Source organism: Cricetulus griseus, chromosome 3 (assembly GCF_003668045.3).
Source record: "Cricetulus griseus strain 17A/GY chromosome 3, alternate assembly CriGri-PICRH-1.0, whole genome shotgun sequence".
NCBI lineage: Eukaryota > Metazoa > Chordata > Mammalia > Rodentia > Cricetidae > Cricetulus > Cricetulus griseus.
Window position 1 is genome coordinate 472,301 of NC_048596.1, and position 23,977 is coordinate 496,277.

Consider the following 23,977-nt stretch of genomic DNA (forward strand, 5'->3'; position numbering starts at 1 on the left):
GAGATGCTCTAGTGTTGGTCTTGTGCTATTGGAGTACCCTGCCTTGAGAGGGATTCAGCATCTCCTCAGATGACTCCGTAGTACCTTTCGGGAACTTCAAGGATCCTGACCAGGGAGGCTGTCCCTTCAGAGCTCCTCTGCTTGCCATCAGCTAATGAGTACACTGAAAGACTGGAAATGGGCATTGGCTGCTAGGGGTTCACTGCTAACATTTGTTAGGTATGATAACTCTCCTTCCTGTAAATCAGGCAATACTGGAGTATTTGCATGTGAAGTGATGCATCTGAGAATTGCCTCAAAATGCTCAAGGGGCCAGGTTTAGTCTTGTATTCACAGCATTCTAGAGGCTGAGGCAGAAGACTGTAAATTCAAGGCCACTCTGGCCTATATACATCAAGATCCTGTCCCAAAAACCAAAGAAAGAGGGATCACCCCCTCCCCACCATTGTTGCTACACTTATGGGTGTAGTAAGTGATGGGGGAAACCAGACAGACTCCTCATAGCTTTTGGTGAGTGATGGGTGCACAAGAGCTAATTATATTCTCACTGTATTTGAAAATTTCCACTTAAAATGTTCTAAGAGCCAGGTGGTGGTGGCAGATCTCTGTGAACGTGAGGCCAACCTGGTCTGCAGAGTGAGTTCTAGAACACCCAGGGGTACAAACAGAGAAACCCTGTTTCAAAAAAAAAAAAAAAAAAACCTAAATAAATAAATAGTTCTAAGAAATGGTATGCTATCATCTAGCTATCATTGGAAAAGATGTAAAAATAAGTGCTTTCAGAATTTTTTAAAACTTGGCTTTTGAGGCAGAAGTTAAGCATGAATTATAAAGAATTTGACCTTGTCTTTCAGAACCAGTATAGTCAGATTGAAAAAAAGATTCAGTCTTCTACAGAAGAAAAAAGAACTCTTCTATAACTGAGGAGTGTAGAGGCAAGTTTGGCTCCTGTTTGGAAATCTTTGGTCCCTCAAGGTTCATGCAGAGAACACTGCCATGGTTCTCAGGGCTCCCAGAAATACCTGTGAAGCAAGCTAGCTTCAAAGTCCCACTGTACCTGGGATCTTGAGGCTGACTGAAAGAAAATCAACACTCACGGGTCTGCTGAAGGCATAGTGGATGAAGTGAAAATCACCCTGGGAAAGGATAGTGTGAACCTGTGAATAAACTTGTCTGAAGTTGAGTACTTGAAAAAATAGTCAAAAGGTACACCTCATCTGGGATACAAACACTACATTGACAGCCTCTAGGTAGACACAAAGCTCTGGTGAACTCATTAAGGCTTCTAGTCCCTATAGTAATCCCGTTCTCCAACTTATTTCATCTGATCCCCTCCTGCAAGTATTCTGTCTGCTTCCCTGGTTCCTGATTGACAGGACCCTGACACTTCTGTTTAATAACCAAGGCCCCTTGGCAGCAACAGCTTCCTTCCCAACATCATCTAGATCTATACAACTTTCTCAGGAATACCCGGCTCCCTTCTTCTGGAGCTTGCTCTGTAGCCACTGGAGCACAGCTCATCTCCCCCTCTGCAGGCTCCTCCCAGGAGCATTGAAACACCAGTCACTTGCCTCACCAAAAGAGCAATACATCTTTCCTAGCCAGACTACTTTCTTCGTATTTCCCTCCTCTCTCCCTCCCTTCCTCCCTCTTTTTTCTTCTGATTCTTCTTCCTTCCTTCCTTCCTTCCTTCCTTCCTTTCTTCCTTCCTTCCTTCTTCAAGACAGTTTCTCTGTGTAGCTCTGGCTGTCCTGGAACTCACTGTAGACCAGGCTAATCTCAAATTCAGACCTTACCCAGACTTTCTAAGTGATGTTGGCCACAGCCTATATTCTTTTGAGATGGTTCTCACCCAAACTCCACCCAAGGCTAGACTACCATTCTGCCATCTCCTCACACCCCCCAAAATTTCCCCAATGTACTTGGCTCTTGGATGCCCCACAGAACTCATCCATGCCTTAGTTCAGTTCCCTACCAGTCTTGGACAATGGTGCCATCATTTACCCAGCTGTGTCTGACAGATGCCAAGGCACCTATACCCTATCACCCCAGAAGGGCACAATTTCATTTGTTAAGAACCGGTGGCACACGCCTTCAATCCTAGCACTCGGGAGGCAGAGGCAGGTGGATCTCTGTGAGTTCGAGTCCAGCCTGGTCTTCAAGAGCTAGTCCCAGGACAGCCTCCAAAGTCACAGGGAAACCCTGCCTCGAAAAACCAAAAAAAAAAAAAAAAAAAAAGAAAAGAAAAGAAAAGAAAAGAAAAGAAAAGAAAAAAAAAAGAACCCAAGGCTTTAGGTATAGCCTCAGCTTAGTGCAACAGCACCCCCTGCTGACATGGCCTTGCAGCTTTCTAGCTTGCTTTGGCTGCTCTCTGAACCTTCCTGCTTGTGTTTGAAGACCAAATTCTGATCCCAAACACCATTGGAAAGTCTATCCTATTCATCTCTTGCCACTCCCTCCTCTTGACCTACAGTGCCTCACATGAGTTTGTGGGCTCTTCTGGTCCTTTACAGAAGCTATGGAGGCCTTGAGAGCTCACAGCATAGAGCTATAACATCCCATTTCTCTTATCAGATCTGGCCCTTGGCTGGTCCTATTTCCTAGCAGACTGTCTTTAGAGAAGATGCATACAAATGGTTACTGCAGTGATGTTTCTGCACTAAACTCACTGAAGGTGTCTGTACTTTTTCAGTGTCCCTGTCTGCAGGACAATTATTACAAAATTTGGTTTTAAAAAAGTATTACAGCAGCCCAGGCATTGGTGCATATGCCTTTAATCCCAGCACTCACTCAGGAGGCAGAGGCAGGTGAATCTATGTGAATTCGAGTCCAGCCTGGTCTACACAGCAAGTGCCAGGATAGGCTCCAAAGCTACACAGAGAAATGCTGTCGGGGGGGGGGGGGGGGGGGAGTATTACAGCAGCCCAAAAAGACAAAAGTGACCTACCACATGGCTCAGTGTAGCCACTGGTGGATACTACACAGAATTTAAGGTAGAGAACTATAGGTGTGCCTGATGCCCTTCCAGAGGATGTGAGTTCTGTCCCCAGCACCCATGTGGCTGCCTGTGACTCCGGCTCCAGAACCCTCTTCTGACACCCCCACATGTGGCACACACACAAATATATGTACAAATAATAAAATCTTTTTTTGTGTGTGTAGTTAAAGATCAGGATAAGTAGGAGGGTCAAAAAAAAAAAAAAAAAAAAAAAAAAAAAAAAAAAGAGGTAGTCAAGTGTGGTGACCACATCTATAATTCCAGTACCTAGGAAGCAGAGGCAGGCAGATGTCTGAGTTTGAGACCAGCCTGGCCTCTATAATAAGTCCCAGGCCAGCCAGAACTACATAGTGAGACCCTGTCTCAAAAATAAATACAAAGTGGGAGCTAGAGAGATGACTCAGCAGTTAGGAACACCAACTTTTGCAGAGGACCCAGGTTTGGCTCATAACCATCTATAAATCTATAATTTCAGCCCCAGGAAAGCCAATGCCTTCTGACCACCATGAGCACCAGGTATACAAAAGGTGCATGAACATACACGTAGACAAAACAGTCATACACATAAATCAAAACACAAAATACCACAAGATTGGTAAAATCTCCAGGTGAAGATTTCCTCTTGACTACTGAAAACTATCAAAATGTTTTAATTTTGAATTCTAACAGTATTGCAAAAGGGATTAAAGGACAAATATATCAGCAGTTCTTTTCATAAAGTGCAAATTTAATCTTCAATTGTTAGCTCCAGTAACAGCTCCTCTTGTCCACCTAAGGACAAGAGGGAAAGGCTAGTTTTTATTTCTACTTAAACGTTTTATTTCTACTTAAAGGTTTTTAAAGGACAACTTTCTTATTCTGTTTTTTGAGACAGTGTTTGTCTGTATAACAGCCCTGGCTGTCGTGGAACGCACGCTGTAGCCCAGGCTGGCCTTGAACTCACAAAGATCTGCCTACCTCTGCCTCCCAAGTGCTTGGGCTACAGGTGTGCACCACCATGCCCAGCAGAAAGACCCAATTTAGATAATGTTTTTGCAAACATGTTTCCTGGTAAGGTTTGAAGGTTCTGCAACTGTAATGAAGGAAAGTGGCCTTTAATAATTACCATGAGTAGACATAGGAATACTTAATTTAGATATTTGTGCTTACTTCCAATTTTAAGGTCTCAAACTAAAAAGTCAATAAACCAGGTGCTGGTTTGGTGCACACCTTTAATCCCAGCATTCGGAGGCAGAGGAAGGCAGATCTCTGAGTTTAAGGTCAGTCTGGTCTACAGAGCAAATTCCAGGACAGCTAGGGCTACACAGAGAAACCTTGTCTCAACAAACAAACAAACAAACAAACAAACAAAAAGGTCCAATAAGTGTCCTTTATGATGTGACCAAATTACTTTTACTGCAGTCACTTGAAGACACTGTCTGGTTTTGGCCTCTGCAACTTGAGGAAATTTACCAATATATGAAAACATTATTGGGCTGAGAGTTTAGCTTTGTGGAAAAGCATTTGCCTGGCATATGCAAGGCCCCAGGTTCTAGCTCCAGCACTGCAAACAGAAAACAAAGGTGTTGTTTCTTATATTTAAAAGGGGCTCCTCTGTTACAGGGACTGGCTTTTTTCCCAAAGGCACTGCTAGGAGCAGTTAGTCCAAGAGTACTAATCAGGTACAAAATCTATGAAAAACCTTCATAATATAGGCAAAAATTTCAAAGGCCCCAAAAGATTTGCTTTTACAAGAAAGTGCAAATTGCAGTATCTCTTGAATGATATTCTACATAATTCTACAGAAAACATAGCAATTTGGCTCAGAAAGTAAAATCTCTCATGAAGAATTCAAGTTTTTTCCTAGAAGAATAAAAAGCAAACTGTGAGAAAGCAAACTGTGAGGCAGCTTTCTGAAAATAAACTGTTAAGTTTATGGCTATACCCGTTATGAGACAAACGGGTATACACAATGAAGACTTGCATGTACTGATCTGTGTGAGACTCCTAAACTCCGGGACAGCATACAGCTCCTACCATTAGGACAGTAGTTAAAACACTGTCCAGCAGTGGGTCAGATTGGCAGGGAGAAAAGAAAAACACAATTGTTTTCATGTGTTTCTCAGGTGAGATCTCAATACTTGGAAATAAATCATTAAAAATAGAACCTTTCCTCTGTAATTCCAATACTATATAATGCCAATGGGTACTCAGAATGAAGGGAAGTTCTGTGGGGTCTTGCTGTGGACAGTCAGATCTTCAGCATCTGTTCGGCTGCTGCTAGATGGTAAAGGAAGTTCTCTGTTGCAGGCGGGAATCGCTTTTGCTTCAGTGCCTCAACACTGAGGATGATCTTTCCTCCATCACCTGACACTTCTGAAAATGGTGCTAGATTGGTGAAGATTTCTTTTGTTTTTAGGGCAATGTCCTTTAATAGAACATAAAAACACACAGTATGTTAGTATCTAAAATGTGCAGTTATTTTCTAGAATTCTCCTTCTGTAAATCAGACTGACTTCATAACCCCCCTCCCCAGGACAGGGTTTCTCTGGCTGTTCTGGAATTCATTCTATATACAGACTAGGCTGGCCTCTAACTCAAGAGATCCACCTGCCTCTACCTCCCAAGATCTGGGATTAAAGTCATCTGCCATTATGCCCAGCTCTCAAAAAATTTTAAAACAAAATAACTTAGAAAATCAATGTTACAGATGTGTTTATAATCATTTTAGTCATTTTTAAGCATATAATGCATTGATACTAAGAATAGTCACTTTGTGGCCAGGCGGTGGTGGCACACACTTTTAATCCCAACACTCCAGAGGCAGAGGAAAGCGGATCTCTGTGAGGCTAAAGCCAATCTGGTCTACACAGTATATCTCAGTCAAAACAGGGCTACATAGTGAACTGTGTTTCAAAAAAAAAAAAAAAAAGCTAAGTGTAGAAGTATTGCTTTTGATCCCAGAACTCAGGAGGCAGAGACAGACAGATCCCTAAGAGTTTGAAGACAAAAAAAGTATCACAGGTCCACCAGGTAAAAGCTAACTGCCAAGCCTGACAATTTGAGTTTAATCCCTGAGACCCACATGGTGGTGACATGTTGAATGAAACAAGCCAGTCACAAAATAGTAGATACATGATTCTACTTAGGTGAATTCTTAGAGAAATAGAATACAGGTCACCAGGGTTCTGCAGGGAGAAAAGGAGTTGACTTCCTGGACACATAGTGCCTGTTTAGCATGGTGAAAACCTTCTAGAAACAACACAACATGGCAACTGTACTTTTTTCTTTTGCGGTATTGTGTGTGTGTGTGTGTGTGTGTGTGCATTTACATGCAACCTAGAGTTGGTTCTTCCATCGTAGGATCATTTACCTGTCTTGCTGACATCATAAACACATTCAAGTATTTTTGAACATTTATCATTTACTTTCCTTTCCCAAGATCTCATACATTATGTGGAATTATCTATGTATCACTTATAATCCATGAGAGATAATCCAAATAACCCACAACTGTAATCTCTGTATTTGACCAATGTTAATAGGGATGGCTGTTTCTCAGGCTATTGCCATTGCTCTGTTACCCCCTGTAGCTAGATATTATGACCCTATTGCTGATGACACCATATACTGGTTGTAGGACATACAGAAATTAAGCTGAAACTGGTCAAGAAACTTCCTTCCTGCTTGCTAGCTTTCATAGTGCCAGAATGTGCTATATATAGGTTGCTGACAAAGAAAGGACAACAATGGTCGTACCTCATATTAGACCCTGTATACCATAAAAGTGACCTGCAAGGTGCACTAGTGACAGTTATAGAGTAACAGTCATCTACTTTCTGACTGGGTTTGAGCCTGCTCCACAGGAGGGGATTCTTGGTTGCTGCTGTAAACCTGGTCAAAAGCCATGACTCGGGGTTGAGGGAAGAGGTGAGTTCATAGTAGGGGGAACACACTATTGCTGTTTTCTAAAAGGTCACACTGCCAAACTGCCATCTAAACATTTATGGTTATATCCATAGACTTGTGCTGCTCTAAACCTTGGTCAGAGAGGCTTCTTTCTGCAGCAGTAGTGGTTAATGCAGAGACTCAAACTGGTCAAAATGCTGAGAATAAGTGACTGAATGCTCAACCCTAAGTAGGATTGTATATCACCACCCCACCAGGCTCAGAAAACACCACAGAATCATGGAAGAGATGGTGGAAAGAAGTTAAGGGCTGGAGGATAGAAAGGAGAGCTTTGAAATCCTGACATGGCTATAGCGTTCATGAACTCAAAAACAGCTGTTATTACCTATGTAAGACCTGTACAAGATCAGGTTAAAATTCTAACATGGACAGGGAGAGGAAAAGGAAGTCCCACCGCAGCTCAATTGATGGCTGTTAGAGGGGAGATAGTCTATTTTATTTGGGAGCGTAGTCACTGGAAGGTTACTCATGCTCCAGGAGATGGCCCCACACACATGTGCATAGGGGCAGCACTAATTAAACTCAGTGTGTGTGTGTGTGTGTGGGTGGGGGGGGGGAGGCAAGTAGGCTTGGGGCTGAAGAGACAGCTTAGTGGTTAGGAGCACTTGCTGCTCTTTCAGAGGATCTAGATTCAGTTCCCAGCACCCACATAGTGGCTCACAACCATCTCTAATTCCAGTCATCCTCTTCTGACCTCTGTGTGTAATATAGTGCAAAGACATACATGCAGATAAAACACTAACACACACACACACACACACACACACACACACACACACACACACACAATACAGAGATAGTTGATAGATAGGTAGATGATAGACAGATGATACATAGATGGTTGGTAGGTAGGTAGGTAGATAGAAAGATAGATAGATAGATAGATAGATAGATAGATAGATAGATAGATAGATAGATGACAGATAGAGGAAGTTGGGAGGGGATCTATTGGAGAAATCCAGAAAAAGCAGGGAATAGATATCTATCAAAGTACAAAGTATTCTGTATACATGTGTGAAATTCTCAAAGAATAAGCTTAAAATGATACTAAAAAAAGAATGAGTGTTCCTGCTCTAATTTGATGGGAGGCAATGGCCAATTCACACAGGAAAAGAGAAGTATCTCAGTCTTAGGAGGGGACCCACCCACTTTTCCTGGCCATGCTGCACAGGTCACCAACACTGCAGAGAGAAAGAACAGTGCTGTCAGCCAACCCTGACAAAGCCTGCTGCCCCTTGCATCCTTTTACAGGTCAACAACTCCTCAAAGACCTAGTATTTAAAAGCTTGAACTCTTCAGAGTTCAAAAGTAGAGACTTGATTCTAAAGTTACTGTTTCAGCATTTGTTCCTCCATGAAAATTCTTGTAGCAGGATGAAATGCACTGGTGGCCCTCACAGGCATTCCAGCCCATTCAGTGATTACAATTCTCACCACCAGGGTTGGATTTAGACCAGCCCCTGTAATGACCTGCCCCTCCCTTTGTCCATCCACCATCATCTTGGCCACTGCAAAACCTGCATTTGCCCATTGGCCTGTCCCCTGACACTTCGTTCCGCTACCATGCCCTGAGTACAGTGAGGCTACTGCAGGATGCTTTATGAGGTAGATCAAGGATTACCTGTATAACCTGGCTTTCTGACTTCTCTGGGTCTTCTGCAGATTGCACAATTAGCTGACCAATTTCTTTATGTAGTTTGCCCATTGTCATGGTCTCTGATGAAAGCAGAAAGAATGTTGTATGTAGACTTAGAATTTTACACAATAAAAAATAACCAAGCCATCCAACTGAAAATTTCAAATACCACACTAATGGACTTTTCAAAAGTCAACAGATAACCCTCCAGGTTTCCATTTTATTCCCAGCACAAATGTAAAAGCATGTTGGAAGTATGATCACCAGTGCCAAACCAGAATTCCCCTTCATATCTGCCTGGTAAAGTGAATAAAATACACTGATTACAAGTGAGCTGTGACTTGAAGGCAAAAGCCCCACCATCTCACCCAAGTCTTTACACTGAGGAATCTTTTGGCACATACATTTAATCCCAGCATTTTGAAGGCTGAGGAAGGCTGATCTCTTTGAGTGGTAGGTCAGCCTGGTCTATCTACACAGTGAGTTCTAGTATAGCACTGACTATGAAGAGAGATTGTTTTAAAAAAAAGAATCAAGAAAAAAATTTAAATGCATTTTTCTGGCAGGAAGGTTGTGAAAGAAGAGATTCCTCCCCGGCCCTCGAGTGCCAGAAGAGCACACAGCATGTTCAGAGCTTTGGAAATATACAAAAGAAAACCACTTCAATCACATGAATTACAGATAGTGCTCTTGCTTGCTGTGAGATAGAAAGTTTTGTGTGTCACTGAAAGGGACACACTCCATTTAAACTGGAATGAGCATGTTCTGTAGATCAGAACAGAAAGTAGGCAGTGCCATCCTTTTTGGCCCTGGCCATGGCCATTTTTTATAATTTTAGCCTTATAAGAGCTAATATTGCCAGGCGTTGGTGGTACACGCCTTTAATCCCAGCACTCGGGAGGCAGAGGCAGGTGGATCTCTGTGAGTTCGAGACCAGCTTGGTCTACAAGAGCTAGTTCCAGGACAGCCTCCAAAGCCACAGAGAGACCCTGTCTCGAAAAAAACCAAAGAGCTAATATTTCTTAAGGTCTGTTTCTACTTTTATTTTCCCACATGAAATTTTAAAACAAGTGAAAAGAAAACAATTCTGGTTTTACTCATTTGAAGTTATGAGATAAAACCCTCACAGCATCAGACTCTAACACAGAGTCACACAGCCAGCTTTCAGATGCTCCCACACTTGGGCACTGGTGAGAGATCACACAAAAGCTATGAGCAGCAATCCCATATCTTTCTAAAACATGTAAGACCTGCAGGAATAAATTTTACACCCTGGACACTGAGAAATTCTTCCAGCTCCAGCAGATCTCAAACAAGCTCTCAAATCCTGGCTTTAGGGAGTCAGCCTAAAACATAAAGCTGCTTAGCTTGTACCTCATGTAAATACTGGAACAGAGAATAGAATGGAAAAGTCACCTTTTGCAAGTGGAGCGATGGTGATCTCACTATCTGCCAGATTCACAAACACATCGTAGAGGTCTGGTCTGTTGCTTACCTCCAATTCTACAAAGCCAGCAATGTATCCTGCATTGCAAATTGATCAAATTACTCAACCTGATGAGCACTGGCTACTTTTCTTTAGAGTTTTCTATTACTCAGGAACATTAGTTATGCCATTGGCACTTACTGATGCTATATAATCAAAATACATATGGCTCAAAATGTTCTAAAATTTAAGTTCAATGTCAAGGAACAAGGCTGAAGTAAAGCATTTACTTTTTTTTTTTTTGGTCAGTGCTATTTAGGTCAAGAACTTCAGAAAGTAGGTAACTCTCTCTTAAAGAAGCCACCCCAGCTGGGCAGTGGTGGCACACAGCTTTAGTCCCAGCACTTGGATCTCTGTGAGTTCACTAACAGCCTGGTCTACAGAGAAGCTACACAGAAACCCTATCTTGAACCCCCCAAAAAAGTCCACACCCATGTGTCTTGTCTTTCTGAGTGCCTCTCATCTCTTCTCTTAATCCTCATGTATAAAACATTAAAAATATCTTTTAATAAAAAAATCCAACTCTGTTTTAAAACAAAGAAAAAGGATGTTCAAAAGCAACATGGACTCAACCATTGTTTTCATTTCCGATTTCTGTCCTCAGGAAAGTCTAGGTTGTCAGGGACGACACAGGGACTATCTCTGAGTGCTATCAGATCTGATACAATGACTGCTAATGGAATCAGTAGACTTCTAGAATTGATGCTGTTTAGAGTGATCGTTCCTACATGTTGGTTATTTCAGAGAGCAAGTTATGTGTATGTGTGGGAGTGTGCATTTGCCACAGCATACATGTGGAGGTAAAAGGAAACTTCTGGCAGTTAGTTCTCTCCTTCTGTCATGTGGATTTCAGGGATCAAACGCAAGCCATCAAGCTTAGGGGGTGGTGCCTTTACTAGATGATCCATCTCATTGGCCCTAAAAATTCTTTAATGGCATAAAAAAAAAACAGAAGGTGTATTGGCTTAAATTAAAAAAAAAAAAGCCCATAGAAAGTTAGTATTCCTGTAAAGTAATAAACAATGATTAAATTATCTTATTATCATATATGTATAATAGTATTTTAGTGACTATGAGTTTCTTTGTGGAAAAAAAAAAAAAACGGAAAGGCTCAAAATAAAATCTAAACATTAAAGCAGGCAGCGGTGGTATACACCTTTAATCCCAGCATTCAGGAGGCAGAGACAGGCAGAAGGATCTGTGAGTTTGAAGCTAGCCTGGTCTACAAAGTGAGTTCTAGGACAGCCAAGGCTGTTAACACAGAGAAAAATCCCTGTCTTGAAAAAATAACCAAAACAAAAACACCCCAAAAAAAAAAAACCAAAACCTAAGCACTCAAAAGGAAATTATTAACTTGGGGCTGGGACTATAGCTCAGTGGTAGTGGCCTTGCCTACCATGCCTGAAGCTAAGCCCTACATTCAATTTCTAATATCATGAAAACACACACACACACACACACACACACACACACACACACACACACACACACAAACACACACACACAAACACACTCACACACACACGCACACAAAACAAACAAAAAAACCCAAGAAAACAAAACCAACAAGTTAAAATGATAATTTTGTGCATTTTACCACAACTTTTAAAAATGTTCTTAAAATGGAAAAATTTGCAAAAACCATTCCATTATTCATTTAACCAATGTATGCATGCCCCACCAATACAAATATACACACCAAACAAACATAAGCAGAGTTTTGCTCCCCTGGGATGTTCTCATGTACCTGTGCACATCTGCAGGCCTTCCAGTTCTTCAGCATGGAGGTGCATGTAGGAATGCAGGATGGTCCAATCCTGTCGATGCCACACCAGGGCAGGCAGAGTCCTGAGGAATAAATGTAGTGCAACTTCTAATTGGTCTTAATAATAAAAACCCCAAGTCAGATATAGGGGTAAATGCTGATAGATCAGAAAAGCAGAGTAACAAACCACTCGTTCTTGCTTCTACTGAATCCTCAGACTGAATGGGTAAGCCTGTCTCTAGGAATCCTCAGAGTGAATGCAGTGAGCTCCTGTCTCCCCCCACCTTATATTCCTCTCTGTGCCCAGCCATATCACTCCTGTCTCCACATCCCTAGTGCTTCGATTAAAGGCATGTGATTCCCAAGTACTGGGATTAAAGGTATGAGCCACCACTGCCTAGCTCTGTTTCTCTTTTAGACTAGATCAATTTTGTGTAGCCCACGGTGGCCTTAAATTCAGAGATCCACCTGCCTCTGCCTCCCAAGTGCTAGAATTAAAGGTGTGTGCCACTACTGCCTGGCTTCTATGGCTAACTAGGATGCCTAGCTTTGCACTCGGATCTTCAGGCAAGATTTATTTGTTAAAGCACAAACAAAATATCACAAATAAAGGAAAAAACTCAGTCATACAGTTGCTGACCTTCACTATGGACATTGCCTGCTTCTTCTTCTCCCAAGAGGAAATATTCAGGGTCAAGTCCCAAGAATGAATGGCTATTCAGGAAGAGGGAAAACTAAACCTTAAATGTACTAACACCTCTGGACTTGACAATAAAACAATGCTTGCCTGTGTGCACATGTTTGTGTGCCTGCGTGTGTATGTGTGCATCTTGGAACAAGGTATTATACCCTGGCTGTCTTGGAACTCACTATGTAGTCCAGGCTGGCCTCAAACTCATGACAATCCTCCTGCTATAGCTTCCAAAGTGCTGGGATTATAGGTGTATAGTCACCAAACCTGGATGAGGCTATATAATTAAACAACCTTTTGAGTCAGATTATCTACAAAAGCTCTAGATGAAGTTTGCAAACTGCTAGAGACATGTTTGGGGTGATATCCAAACTAGTCCCAGCAAGACAGTTGTTTTCTGGAAGTCTCTTATTTATATTTACAATTGTAGCCAAACTTGCAAAACGTGTTGTTTGTTTTCAGACAACACACAAGTTTAAACAGAAATACTTTGAGCAGGGGGCTGGAGAGATGGCTCAGCAGTTAAGAGTACTGGCTGCTCTTCCAGAGAATCCAGGTTTAATTCCGAGCACCCATATAGGGACTCACAACCAACTCCAGTCCCGGTGGATCCAAGACCCCCTTCTGGCCTCTGCAAAAATTAGGCACACCCGTGGTGCACAGGCATACATGTAGGCAAACCACCCATACACACAGAATAAACAAAAATTGTAAAAAACATGTGCTGCAGGCAGGAGTGAGGAATTCATGCAGCTTCAAAAAACTCATTTCAGAAGGTATGGATACTCTAGTTTAAGAATAATGGAGGCAGGAACGTGATGAGGTAAAGTCAAAGACAGAGGAACAGGATGAAAACTCTGGCCCTCTCACCTTGACTGAACAAAACACAGCCCAAAGATAACCATTTTAAAGCAGGCACAGTAAAAGGTGAGGCACTTAGAAAGCACATTACATAAATTATTCCCAGTACTGAAAACAAGCTCATCGTTTGTATACTATGATCCTAAAATTATGGAAGCTCAGAACAGCCAGTATCTTTTACGTGGCCACAGAGCTAACAAGTTGTCATTTCATGATTTTAACCCAGGACTTTTGCCTACAAAGCATTTTAACCTTTTCATAATCTCACCACTTAACTTCTGCCTCATTTTCTCATTCATAAAATGTAACAGTGCTACTTCCTTGCATTTTTTATCATGAGTAAGATGAACAATTTAAGGTATCCTATTTATTCGAATTCAATAAACACAAGGCAAATAACAATTCTTTTTGCTTTTTAAAAAGACTTAAGAATGAACTAGAGGCTGGGTGGTAGTGACACATACCTTTAATCCCAGCACTCAGGAGGCAGAGGCAGGTGGATCTCTCTGAGTTGGAGGCAAGCCTGGTCTACAGAGAGAATTCCAGGACAGCCTCCAAAGCCACACAGGAAAACTTTGTCTCAAAAAAAAAAAAAAAAAAAAAAAAAAAAAAAAAAAAAAATAGATTGAGTAAACAAAAAATTCCACACCCCACACCCCATTTACCACTAACAAATGAGAGTCAGGCAAAACAAATTGAAGAAACAATTTACTTAAAACAGGGGTCAAACTGGGCTTCATGGGTTAGCTGCTTACCTTTGAAAATAAAATTTTATTGACACAGCTATGCTCACCCACTTACAAATATGTTGTCTAGGGTTACTTTCCTGCTAGCCAGGCAGCTGAGAAATTGGCAGAGACACATGGCTCACAAGCCTAAAATACTTATTTATTATATACATGTATGTGTGTGTGTGTATACACATACATACACACACACACACACACATATATTATATATATATTTGATTTTAATTTATTTAATTTTATGTGTGTGTGTGTTCTACCTGAATTCATGTCTGTGCTTGGTGCTCAAGGAGGTACAGATGGTTGACAGGCATTATGTGGGTAACTAGAACTCAAACCCAGATCTGCTGGAAGAACAGTCAGTGCTCTTAACCACTGAGTCCACATCTCTAGCTCCAAGCCTAAACTACTTACTTTCTTTCACACAAAAGTTTGCTAATTCATTGAATATGCCAAGAAATTGTTGTCGTCAGTATTCCTTTAGGAACGTGCGTGCACACACCACCCCAAGCACCTACTCACATACATAAATATATATGCCTGTGCACATCTGCAGGTCTATTTCTATTTTGTTGGGGTTTTTTTTGTTTTTTGGTTTTTCGAGACAAGGTTTCTCTGTGGCTTTGGAGGCTGTTCTGGAACTAGCTCTTGTAGACCAGGCTGGTCTCAAACTCACAGAGATCCACCTGCCTCTGCTTCCCAAGTGCAGCTTCTGCCTTATTTAACTTTCTAAAGCTAAATAAAAAAAAAATCTTTCCAAATTCAGTGACCCTGAACTACCAGCTCTAAACTGAATCACAAAAATATTTTACTCAGACTAACCCATGCTCTTTTTGTTTTTTCGAAACAGGGTTTCTCTGTATCGTTTTGGAGGCTGTCCTGGAACTTGCTCTGTAGACCAGGCTGGCCTTGAACTCACAAAGATCTGCTTGCCTCTACTTCCCAAGTATTGGGATTAAGGTGCACGCCACCAATGCCCAGCCTAACCCATGCTCCTTTTATCAAATATGCAACAAGCATAGAATAGCTTCTATTATCTCCAATTGTCAGGAAAGTGTACACTTTTTAATAATTTAAGATGGTACCTGGTAAACTCCTGGACAGCTTCTATTTTGGGGTGATAGACAACAATTCGTTTTTTCAACATCAATGCTGTGTGTAAGATAACAGTTTCCATTCCAAACTGAGACACAATGTCTTAAAATAAAAAGATAATACTGCATTAAATACATAATAGCATAAAGTTTCCACTAAAAAAAAATTCTTGTCATATAAATACAAAACGACTTTTTTGTTTGTTTGTTTGTTTGTCTGTTTTTTTGCTTTTTGAGACAGGGTTTCTCTGTATTGTTTTCAAGGCTGTCCTGGAACTCACTCTGCAGACCTGGCTGGACTCGAACTCACAGAGATCCGCCTGCCTCTGCCTCCTGAGTGCTCGGATTAAAGGCGCACACCACCAACACCCGGTGACTAAACGACTTTTAATACACCAGCTACATTTAGGCAAATGCTATTAAGTGCAGACATACTTCATCTGGTGAATAGGTATATTTATTCATGTCTGCTTACCAGGATATATATTATAGTTGCCAGCAATGGACTTTGGGGACTCTGGATACACAGATAATGCCAGACTCCTAAGGAAGTGCAACAAATAAACAAAGGAAAACCAACATTTTTCAGTGTCATAAAAAAGCCTTGAAGAACACCCAACCTCAACCAAGAGCTCAGGAACCACTAAAGACAGCGGATAGAGAGCAACGGGCACTGACACAGGCCCTGAAGAGGGGTGGCTCCACCTCCACAGGACTCCAAGATCTGTGGCTTAGCTCTTGGCTGCCTGTCATTGTAAATTCCTCAGCTAAACACTGGATTAAAGACTATACCCATGGCTGTAGTTGTCTAATAGGAAGAGCTAATGGCCAAGATATGAGGAAAAAACAAAACAAAACAAAACTATGGAGGTCAGTGGAGACTGTGAGCCATGAAATTCAGCTGTAAGAACATTTTCATAAAAGACACAATATGGAAAAGGTTGTCACAAAATGTTTGCTTTGACAGAATTCTAAGTCAGTGAAGCAACAAAAGAGCTGATGAGCTCTGTTGTGTGGGAAATGCAGGTTAAAATTACCTTGGCTCAGGACTTTTGTTGCTGGCCAGGGTTTTACTTTCTTTTCTTTCTTTCTTACCTTTGATGGAACCTGCAAGATACGCCTTTCGACTATCAAAGTCTTTGCTAAAGAAAGAGCCATTTTCTTCACTCTGGCAGATCCCCTTGGTAAGAACTGCAATGTAACTCTCCATCATTTTAACTGGGCTCCCGTATTTCAGATATATTCTGTGAAAAAGGACAAAAGGTGACAATGCTTTTTATGCAGTATAGTAACGTGGAGAAAGGCACCAAGATTAGACACTGGTACTTTCTATACTATAAAGTAACCTGTAGCATTTCCAAATGTGCACACCTGTCCATAACATTTCTTCTCTAACTTACTTTGAAATACAGCACCTGACAGATGCGGAGCATTTCTTTAAGGAAGACCCTCTCCTGCCATATGGGGGAAATTAACAGTGGATTCCCACAGCTGCATTACTCCCAGCAATATTGTATTCTTATTTCTTTTTAAGTCTTATGCTCACAACTAGTGTTCTCAGTCATACAACTCTGTTTTATTGCCTCAACTTCCTTTGACAAGAGGTCAAAGCATCATTCACAGAGAAAACAGTGCTGTAGAACTCAGGCTTATTATAAGCAATCCTACAGGTAACTACTTTTAGATAGTTAAAAAATCCAGGCTCTTTAAAGTTTGCAGTAAAAAACACAGACATCTGTCATCCAGTTAAAGACTTCCACAAATAGTAATGGGAAGCCAGCTGCATTTATAGTCTCTTCCCTTTGAAATCCCTTCCTCTGAGTAATTAAGGCTATTTCTTTCTCTCTCATTTAACTAATTATTTGCTTATTTATTTAGAGACGATGTCTCTGTGTCCTGGCTGTACTGGAACTTGCCATGTAGATCAGACTGGCCTCAGAATCAGAGATCCACCTGCCTATGTCTCCAGAGGGTTGGGATTAAAGAACTAAACCACCAAGCCTGGCTTAGAGCTACATCTTGTCTGAGAAACTTGACTGAGGCCGGTGGTACACTTCAATAGTCAAGCCTGGGCCTAGCCTGATTGAGGCCCTGAGTTTGATCAACAGCACTAAAGAATAAAAAATAAAAAAAAAAAAAAAAGAAGCAAAAAACAAAAAAGAAAATAAAAAAAAAACAAAAACATTACTGGGCATACTTGGGCCTTTCAGCAGCTAATGTAATAGAAAACTGAGAAAATTAAACTGAAAACTGAATTTTACAACTGAGTGCTTGAAAGTTATATTTACTGTGGATTATCTGAAGAAAAAGCTAGTTTAAGTGATTACTAAATGCTTGCTACTTTAAGCTATAAAATGAGAAAAAGGTGGGGAACAATAAATACTATGAGCTCTCAAATATGGCCACCAAGCCACTAATTCAAACACAAGATTATACAAAGAGGATATTACAGAGAGTGTGAACCCTGCAGGGTTGGGGAAGAGACAGGGAGAATAGTAGACTCCTGTATCACGGACACTTTTTATTATGTGCTCAATAAAAAATTTCATCAATATAATGAACAGAAACAAATTATAGTAATGAGGAGATGATAACCTTGGGCTATGAGAGACAGAAAAGAACAACCCCCTTGAAAAGACTGGGAGAACCAGATAGTGCAGTCCAGAGGGCCATGCTCAGACAATACCGCTCAGGCCTGCCATACCTGGTGGGTACAGCAGATCCTAGGGAGTGCACAAAACCCTATTAGCTGCAGGAACTAGAAGATGAAGGGAGTGGTGGCAAAGGAATGGAGCCCTCCTGAGTGGTCTCTGTTGTCACAGGAACCACACCTCCCTGATTCTCTCCCAGAAATGAAGATAAGCACCTCTACATATACCTCACCATCACGGAAAAAGTGTTTGTCCATGAATGTGTCCAAAGACATCAGACAAATGTGTGTGAGGACATATGGAATTATTATACATGAGTACACATGTAAAGCTGAGTACATGCAAGCAGGAAGAACAGGGGGCAGAGGAAGTGGCTGGCATTTGCTGAGTCCTCATTCCTTCTGCCCCATGACAGGCAAGGAGGATGTGCAACGCTGTGACACTATGCACTACAGAAATCAGGCTCCCTGAAGTGGAAGTCACATCTGAAACAATACTGCCTTCTGAACTCCAAAATACTCCCTGCTCAGTTCAGCTGCGTAAATAGCCCTGACTAGGTAAGTCAGATGCAATGGGAGATCACGCTTTGAGAAAACATCTCCACAGTGTTTTCAGTTTATAGCTTCTGGACCTCGACTCTTCTATCAATAACAACCTCACCTATGTCAGTGCCACAAGAGCAGCAGCTGTTTCTGTTCTTTGTGAGCCATATGCCTGGAATTTATCTTTCCACAGCAAGCCTTGTAGTATGTCTAGTTACATAAACAGTAAAACTTCATTTGGTTAAAATACAATCTAACTAAAACTCTTAGGTAATGGAGTTTTATTTTTCAATTTTTGCTTTGTTGTGCATGTGCACGTGTATGGGGTATATATGTATAAAAGACAAAAAACACTTATTAGGCTTACAATGGGAAACACAAAAATTCTCTTCAGCTCTTCACAAAACTATTGGGTGAGTGAGCTGACTATATGGCATTTAGAATTGCATGTTATGGGCTGGAGAGATGGCTTAGTCATTAAAGGCTAGGCACACAACCAAAAATATAAGAATTGCATGTTACATAGTATATGATACTAGTAAGACAGGAAAACTAAAACCTTTGAAAAGCTATCATTAAAATATATGTCCCTAATATATAAGATTGGGACAGACCAAAAATGGCAAGCAATCTGAGATGTCCAGGAACTACAAAAGCTGGACAAACTGCTTTTTCTCCTCCACTGGCCTATTTTCCCAAATCAGAACATAATCCACAAAGCAAAGAGAAAGTCCCACTTTGCAAATCAGCCTCTGCAAAGCCTAAATGGATTAAATCAGGGGACTGAAGACTAAATTTGTTTCCTTCATATGGACATCTGCAAGGTTACTACTGAATGAGATCTTCATTTTGGTGAATTAGCATTTAACACAGTTTTCATACAGACCTACACAATATCCTAGTGAAGGCGGCATATTTCTCTGGGTTAAAATCTTTGGCGGTCAGAACAATAGAAAAATGAGTCACCTGTCCAAAAGAAACAAACAAAAGCACACTTTTTAAAGATACTTAAATAGAATTCAATAGACACTGAACATAGATTATATTATTATTCTATTCTAACAAACTTCTTGGACACAATATAGATGCATTAAAAAGAAAAGACCAAAATGTCTTTTGCTTCTCTATCCTTGTTTTATTTTGAGACAGTCTTACCAAGTAGCCTATGTTGTTCTCAAATTTGAGACCTTCTGCTTCCTAAGTGCAGGTTATAGGTTTATGCCACCAGGGGCTCTGTTAAAAAACATGTACTTTGGACTATTCTAAATCGTATTATTTTTTAAATCTGAATCACAGATGTGATATGAATGTTGCTGTAACTTGGCAGTCTATAACCCAAAACACAGGCCACATTCATTTACGATTTTTCAGAAAGCACTGAGAAAGAGATGCTTATCAATTAAAAGCATTTGCTTCTCTTTCAGAGGACCCAAGTTTGAATCCCTGAACCCACAGAGCAGCTCACAACTGCCTGAAACTCCGCCTCCAGGGGGGTCTGATACCCATTATGGCTCAAAAGTTAACCCTGAAAGTGTAAAGAGGCAGCCCAGGTATGTGCCAGAGACTCAGCAACTTGTTTCCTTATCTTTCTCTTAGAAAACTCTGCTTGAAGTTAGAAACCATGTAACGTATCGGGGGTGATAGCACACATCTTTAGTCCCAGCACTCAGGAGGCAGAGGTGGGCAGATCTCTGAGTTGGAGGTCGGCCTGGTCTACAGAGTGAGTTCCAGGACAGCCAGGGCAAAACAGAAAAACCCTGCCTTGAAAAAAATCCCAAACAACAATGACAAAAAGGAAACCACAATGGATATCAGTATTCGTATAATGAATGCAATGTAAAAGGGAATCGCCCCCAGTGAAAATAATATTCAGTGCTTTCATGTGTGTACTGTGAAAGACAGAGTCTGAAGTTTATATTCTTAAATCACTTTAGATATATTGGGTTTTGTTTTTTGTTTTTTTACCTTGAATCAGTCATACCTTTTTCAAAATTGAAGAATCTGGAACTTCAACTGTAGTAATATAAAACCATGTTCTTCTGTACTGACCAAAGACAAAGGGGTGGAGGAGTTTGTTTTCATCTGTTAGGCAGCATTTTCGGAGCAGCAGATCCCTTAACGAGGCTGTCGTGGAAGGATAACTCCACACCCACAGAACTTCTCCATTAGTGTCCTTTTCTGCGGTGGAAAGATGGTCACTGTGAGAATGTCAAACAGCAGCAAGGAGGTGAATTGATTGGTTACTCAGAAACACTCTGTGGAATCAGTTTCAACCCACTTTACAAAGCGACTCAGAGCACTTAAGACCCGAAATCCCCATGGAATTGCATTCATTTTGTTGTTTGTGTTGTGATCACCCAAGCTAGTCACAAACTATGTAGCAAAAGATGACCCTAAACTCCTGATTCTCCTAACTCTATCTCTCAGAGTTGAGATTACAAGCATGTACCATCATGCCAGGCAGATTCATGATTTTAGTTTTAGGTCACCTAAGCAAAACAGGTAAGCCAGGCGTTGGTGGCGAATGCCTTTAATCCCAGCACTTGGGAGGCAGAGACAGGTGGATCTCTGTGAGTTCGAGGCCAGCCTGGTCTCCAGAGCGAGTGCCAGGATAGGCTCCAAAGCTACACAGAGAAACCCTGTGTTGAAAAACAAAAAACAAAAAACAAAAAAAGAAAGTGAAGGAGCAGAGGGCTAGGCACATCACCAGAGCCATTTGAAGCCCTGGGTTTGACCCTTAAGGCCCCTTTCCAACAATGAGACAATGGAACTTCCTTCAATTCATGTTACACATACAGGCTAGATTTAAGTTTTGCACTTTTTGCTGCGGATTAAACCCAACACATCTTACATGGTAAGCAAGAGCTCTACTGCTCTGCCAAATTTTTAGTAAAACAATAGTAAAAGCTATCCATTCACTGGGTGTCAGTGAAGAGACCTTGGAAATCTGTGGGGTCCCTTGTAGTAGATCAGTGCTTATCCCTAGCATAGGAATGGACTTTGGGAGCCCTTTCCACATAGAGGGACACTCCCTGAGCCTAGACATGCAGGGATGGGCCTAGGCCCTATCCCAAAGGACATGACAGACTCTGAAGACCCCCCCCCATGGAAGGCCTCACCCTCCCTGGGGAGCAGAAAGGGTATGGGATAGGTAGGGTTTAGTGGGGGGGGGGGGGCGCAGAGGAGGAGGGGAGGAGGGAAGGGAGAGAGAACTGGGATTGACATGTAAAACAATCTTGTTTCTAATTCAAATTAAAAAATGGGGAAAAAAACAGAAGTTAAAAAAAAAAGCTATCCATTCATAATTTAATTTTATGACCAAAAAAAAATCTTGGATTGCAAAAGAGGAAATAAAGAACTTGAGGGCTGGCTCTGTCCCCAAAGTAGTTGATAAAAATAGATTTGTGTCACTATGCTTCTGATACCCTCTTTACTTAGAAACAAACATCTTTTTCTTTTCCTGAGACAGGATTTCCCTGTGTAGCTCTGGCTATCCTGGACCTCACTATGTAGACCAGACTGGCCTCAAACTCAGAAATTCAACCTGCCACTGCTTTTGGAGTGCTGCTACCACTTCCCAGCTTAGAAGTAAATACCTTGTAAATGCATGCCAGAATAAAAACTAAAGAGCTTCCATATGTGCAAATATGTTTGTAAGGTTTTGTTTTTGTTTTTTTGAGACAGGGTTTTCCTGTGTAGCTCTGACTGTCCTGGAACTTGCTCTATAGACCACGATGGCCTCGAACTCACAGAGATCTCCCTACTTCTGCCTCCCAAGTGCTAGGATGAAAGACATGCCACCACCACCTAACTTCACAGTTTAACTCAACGTTAATTCTGAAGTACTGACAAGTCCAAATGCCTAAGGTACTTGGGTTTTTGTTTTCAAGCATACAAGATGGCTAGAGATCGCTCAGCAGTTAGCACTGGCTGTTCTTCAAGAGGACTGGGTTCGATTCACAGCACCCACACGGCAGTTCACAACTGGCTCCAGTTCCATAGGATCTGAAATCTCTTCTGGTCTCCCTTGGACACTGACAAACATATAGTCAGACAAACACTCATGCAAAACAAATAAATAAAATTTTACATAGAGCCAGGTGGTGGTGGCAGTGGCGGCAGCGCATGCCTTTAATCCCAGCACTAGGGAGGCACAGGCAGGCGGATCTCTGTGAGTTTGCGGCCAGCCTGGTCTACAAGAGCTAGTTCTCCAAAGCCACAGAGAAACCCTGCCTTGAAAAACAAAAACAAAACAAAAACTTTACATAGAAAAAAATGAATACAGGATAGATACTCCTTTGAACTCTTGAAAAATAACTACTGCAGTGTTCTGCTAAGCCTAAGCAACCCGTTTGCACTGTGCAAGGAAGGATAGTGTATTAGAATCTCAGGAGAGAGAATATCCAAAGGAATTCATAACGGTTCATTCATTCGTGCAGTCTGGCGCTGTCACCTACCGCCTGCTTGGACTGCACAGAACTAGCACGCAGTCCGGACTGTGCAAAGATAGCTGCGCACTTGCTCACCATGAATTCCTATACACTAGCGGGGTCACAGCGTGACCCTGCGGCAGGGCGTCTGACACGAAGTTCTCCGCGGTGGAAGTGGAAGCTGCAGGTCATCCTGCGCCGGTTCCCCCACTGGCTCCGCCACTTCCTGGACTGTCTTGCCAAAGGCACCCCGGGGCGTCACCCATACTCGCGGGGAGCCGCAGACACCCGCGACCCGCCGGCCCCCGCTCTCCAACCGCGGAGTCCCCAGGCCGGGCCACACCAGCCGCCAGCCCCGCGCGCCCGCCCGCCGCCCGCCCGCAGGCACCACGCCCGTCCCGGCGGAGAGGAGCACGGATTCCATCGCCCGCCCAGGTGCAGCCCCTCCCCGGCGGGACAGTCGGCGGACCCGGGGCGCGGCCTAGCGGGCAGAAAGCCTGCCTCCTTACCGATCAGCCCAATGCCGAGCATCAGCTGCGTATCGGCCGCCACAACCGCAGCCATCTTCGCCGCTCCCCGGGTCCGCGCCGCCGCAGGTCCCGCCCCTCAGCCGGCCACGCCCACACACGGGTCCCGTCTCTTCCGGCCGGGCGGAGCCAGCCCTGCAGGTACCGCCCCCGGCTCCCCTTTCCCGGAGGGGACTTGCATCTTGCAGCTCAGCTTCTCTTCGGCCCCTGTCCCATCACACAGGCATTTCCAGCGTTTCACCCCTCTGTTTGTGAAGTACCTTAGAGATGGAGTCTCCATTCACTGGTTTATTACAAAAATGAAAACAAAAATAATTGGAGGCCTAAATTGGGAACACTGTTGACCGAGAGAAAACAAGCATGCATGCCAGTAAGGGTGAGGGACGTTAATTGGATAAAATTAATAATACTGGGGGGACAGCTCAAAGTGATAAATGGCATGAAGACAACGAAACAGTGCCGTTTGTCAGGGAATGAGGTGTACCACTTCACAATGGTGTCAAGCAAGACTTCTTGAAGTATTATTCTATTAGGTATATAGAATACACGCATAGCAACTATCAAAAGAAAAGACTCAAGTCATCATTTTCATAGTGTTGCCCT

General features: G+C 42.2%; 1 protein-coding gene across 3 annotated transcripts; it reads right to left on the reverse strand.

Moving 5' to 3' along the window:
- Window positions 1–3,601: 3,601 nt before the first annotated feature.
- On the reverse strand, window positions 3,602–23,480 carry Dennd10 (DENN domain containing 10). 3 transcript variants are annotated; one of them, XM_027406848.2, is made up of 9 exons: window positions 23,357–23,480; window positions 20,399–20,595; window positions 19,304–19,383; window positions 16,320–16,468; window positions 15,216–15,327; window positions 11,815–11,915; window positions 9,998–10,105; window positions 8,567–8,661; window positions 3,602–5,405 (listed from the first exon to the last, which is right to left on the reverse strand). In XM_027406848.2, the coding sequence occupies exons 1-9, from the start codon at window positions 23,409–23,411 to the stop codon at window positions 5,229–5,231; spliced, it is 1,074 nt and encodes a 357-aa protein (XP_027262649.1). In that variant the 5' UTR covers window positions 23,412–23,480; the 3' UTR covers window positions 3,602–5,228. The 3 variants fall into 3 exon arrangements, with proteins under 3 accessions (XP_027262649.1, XP_027262650.1, XP_027262651.1); XM_027406849.2 differs by lacking the exon at window positions 9,998–10,105; XM_027406850.2 differs by lacking the exons at window positions 19,304–19,383; window positions 23,357–23,480 and having other exon boundaries at window positions 20,399–20,537.
- Window positions 23,481–23,977: the final 497 nt, after the last annotated feature.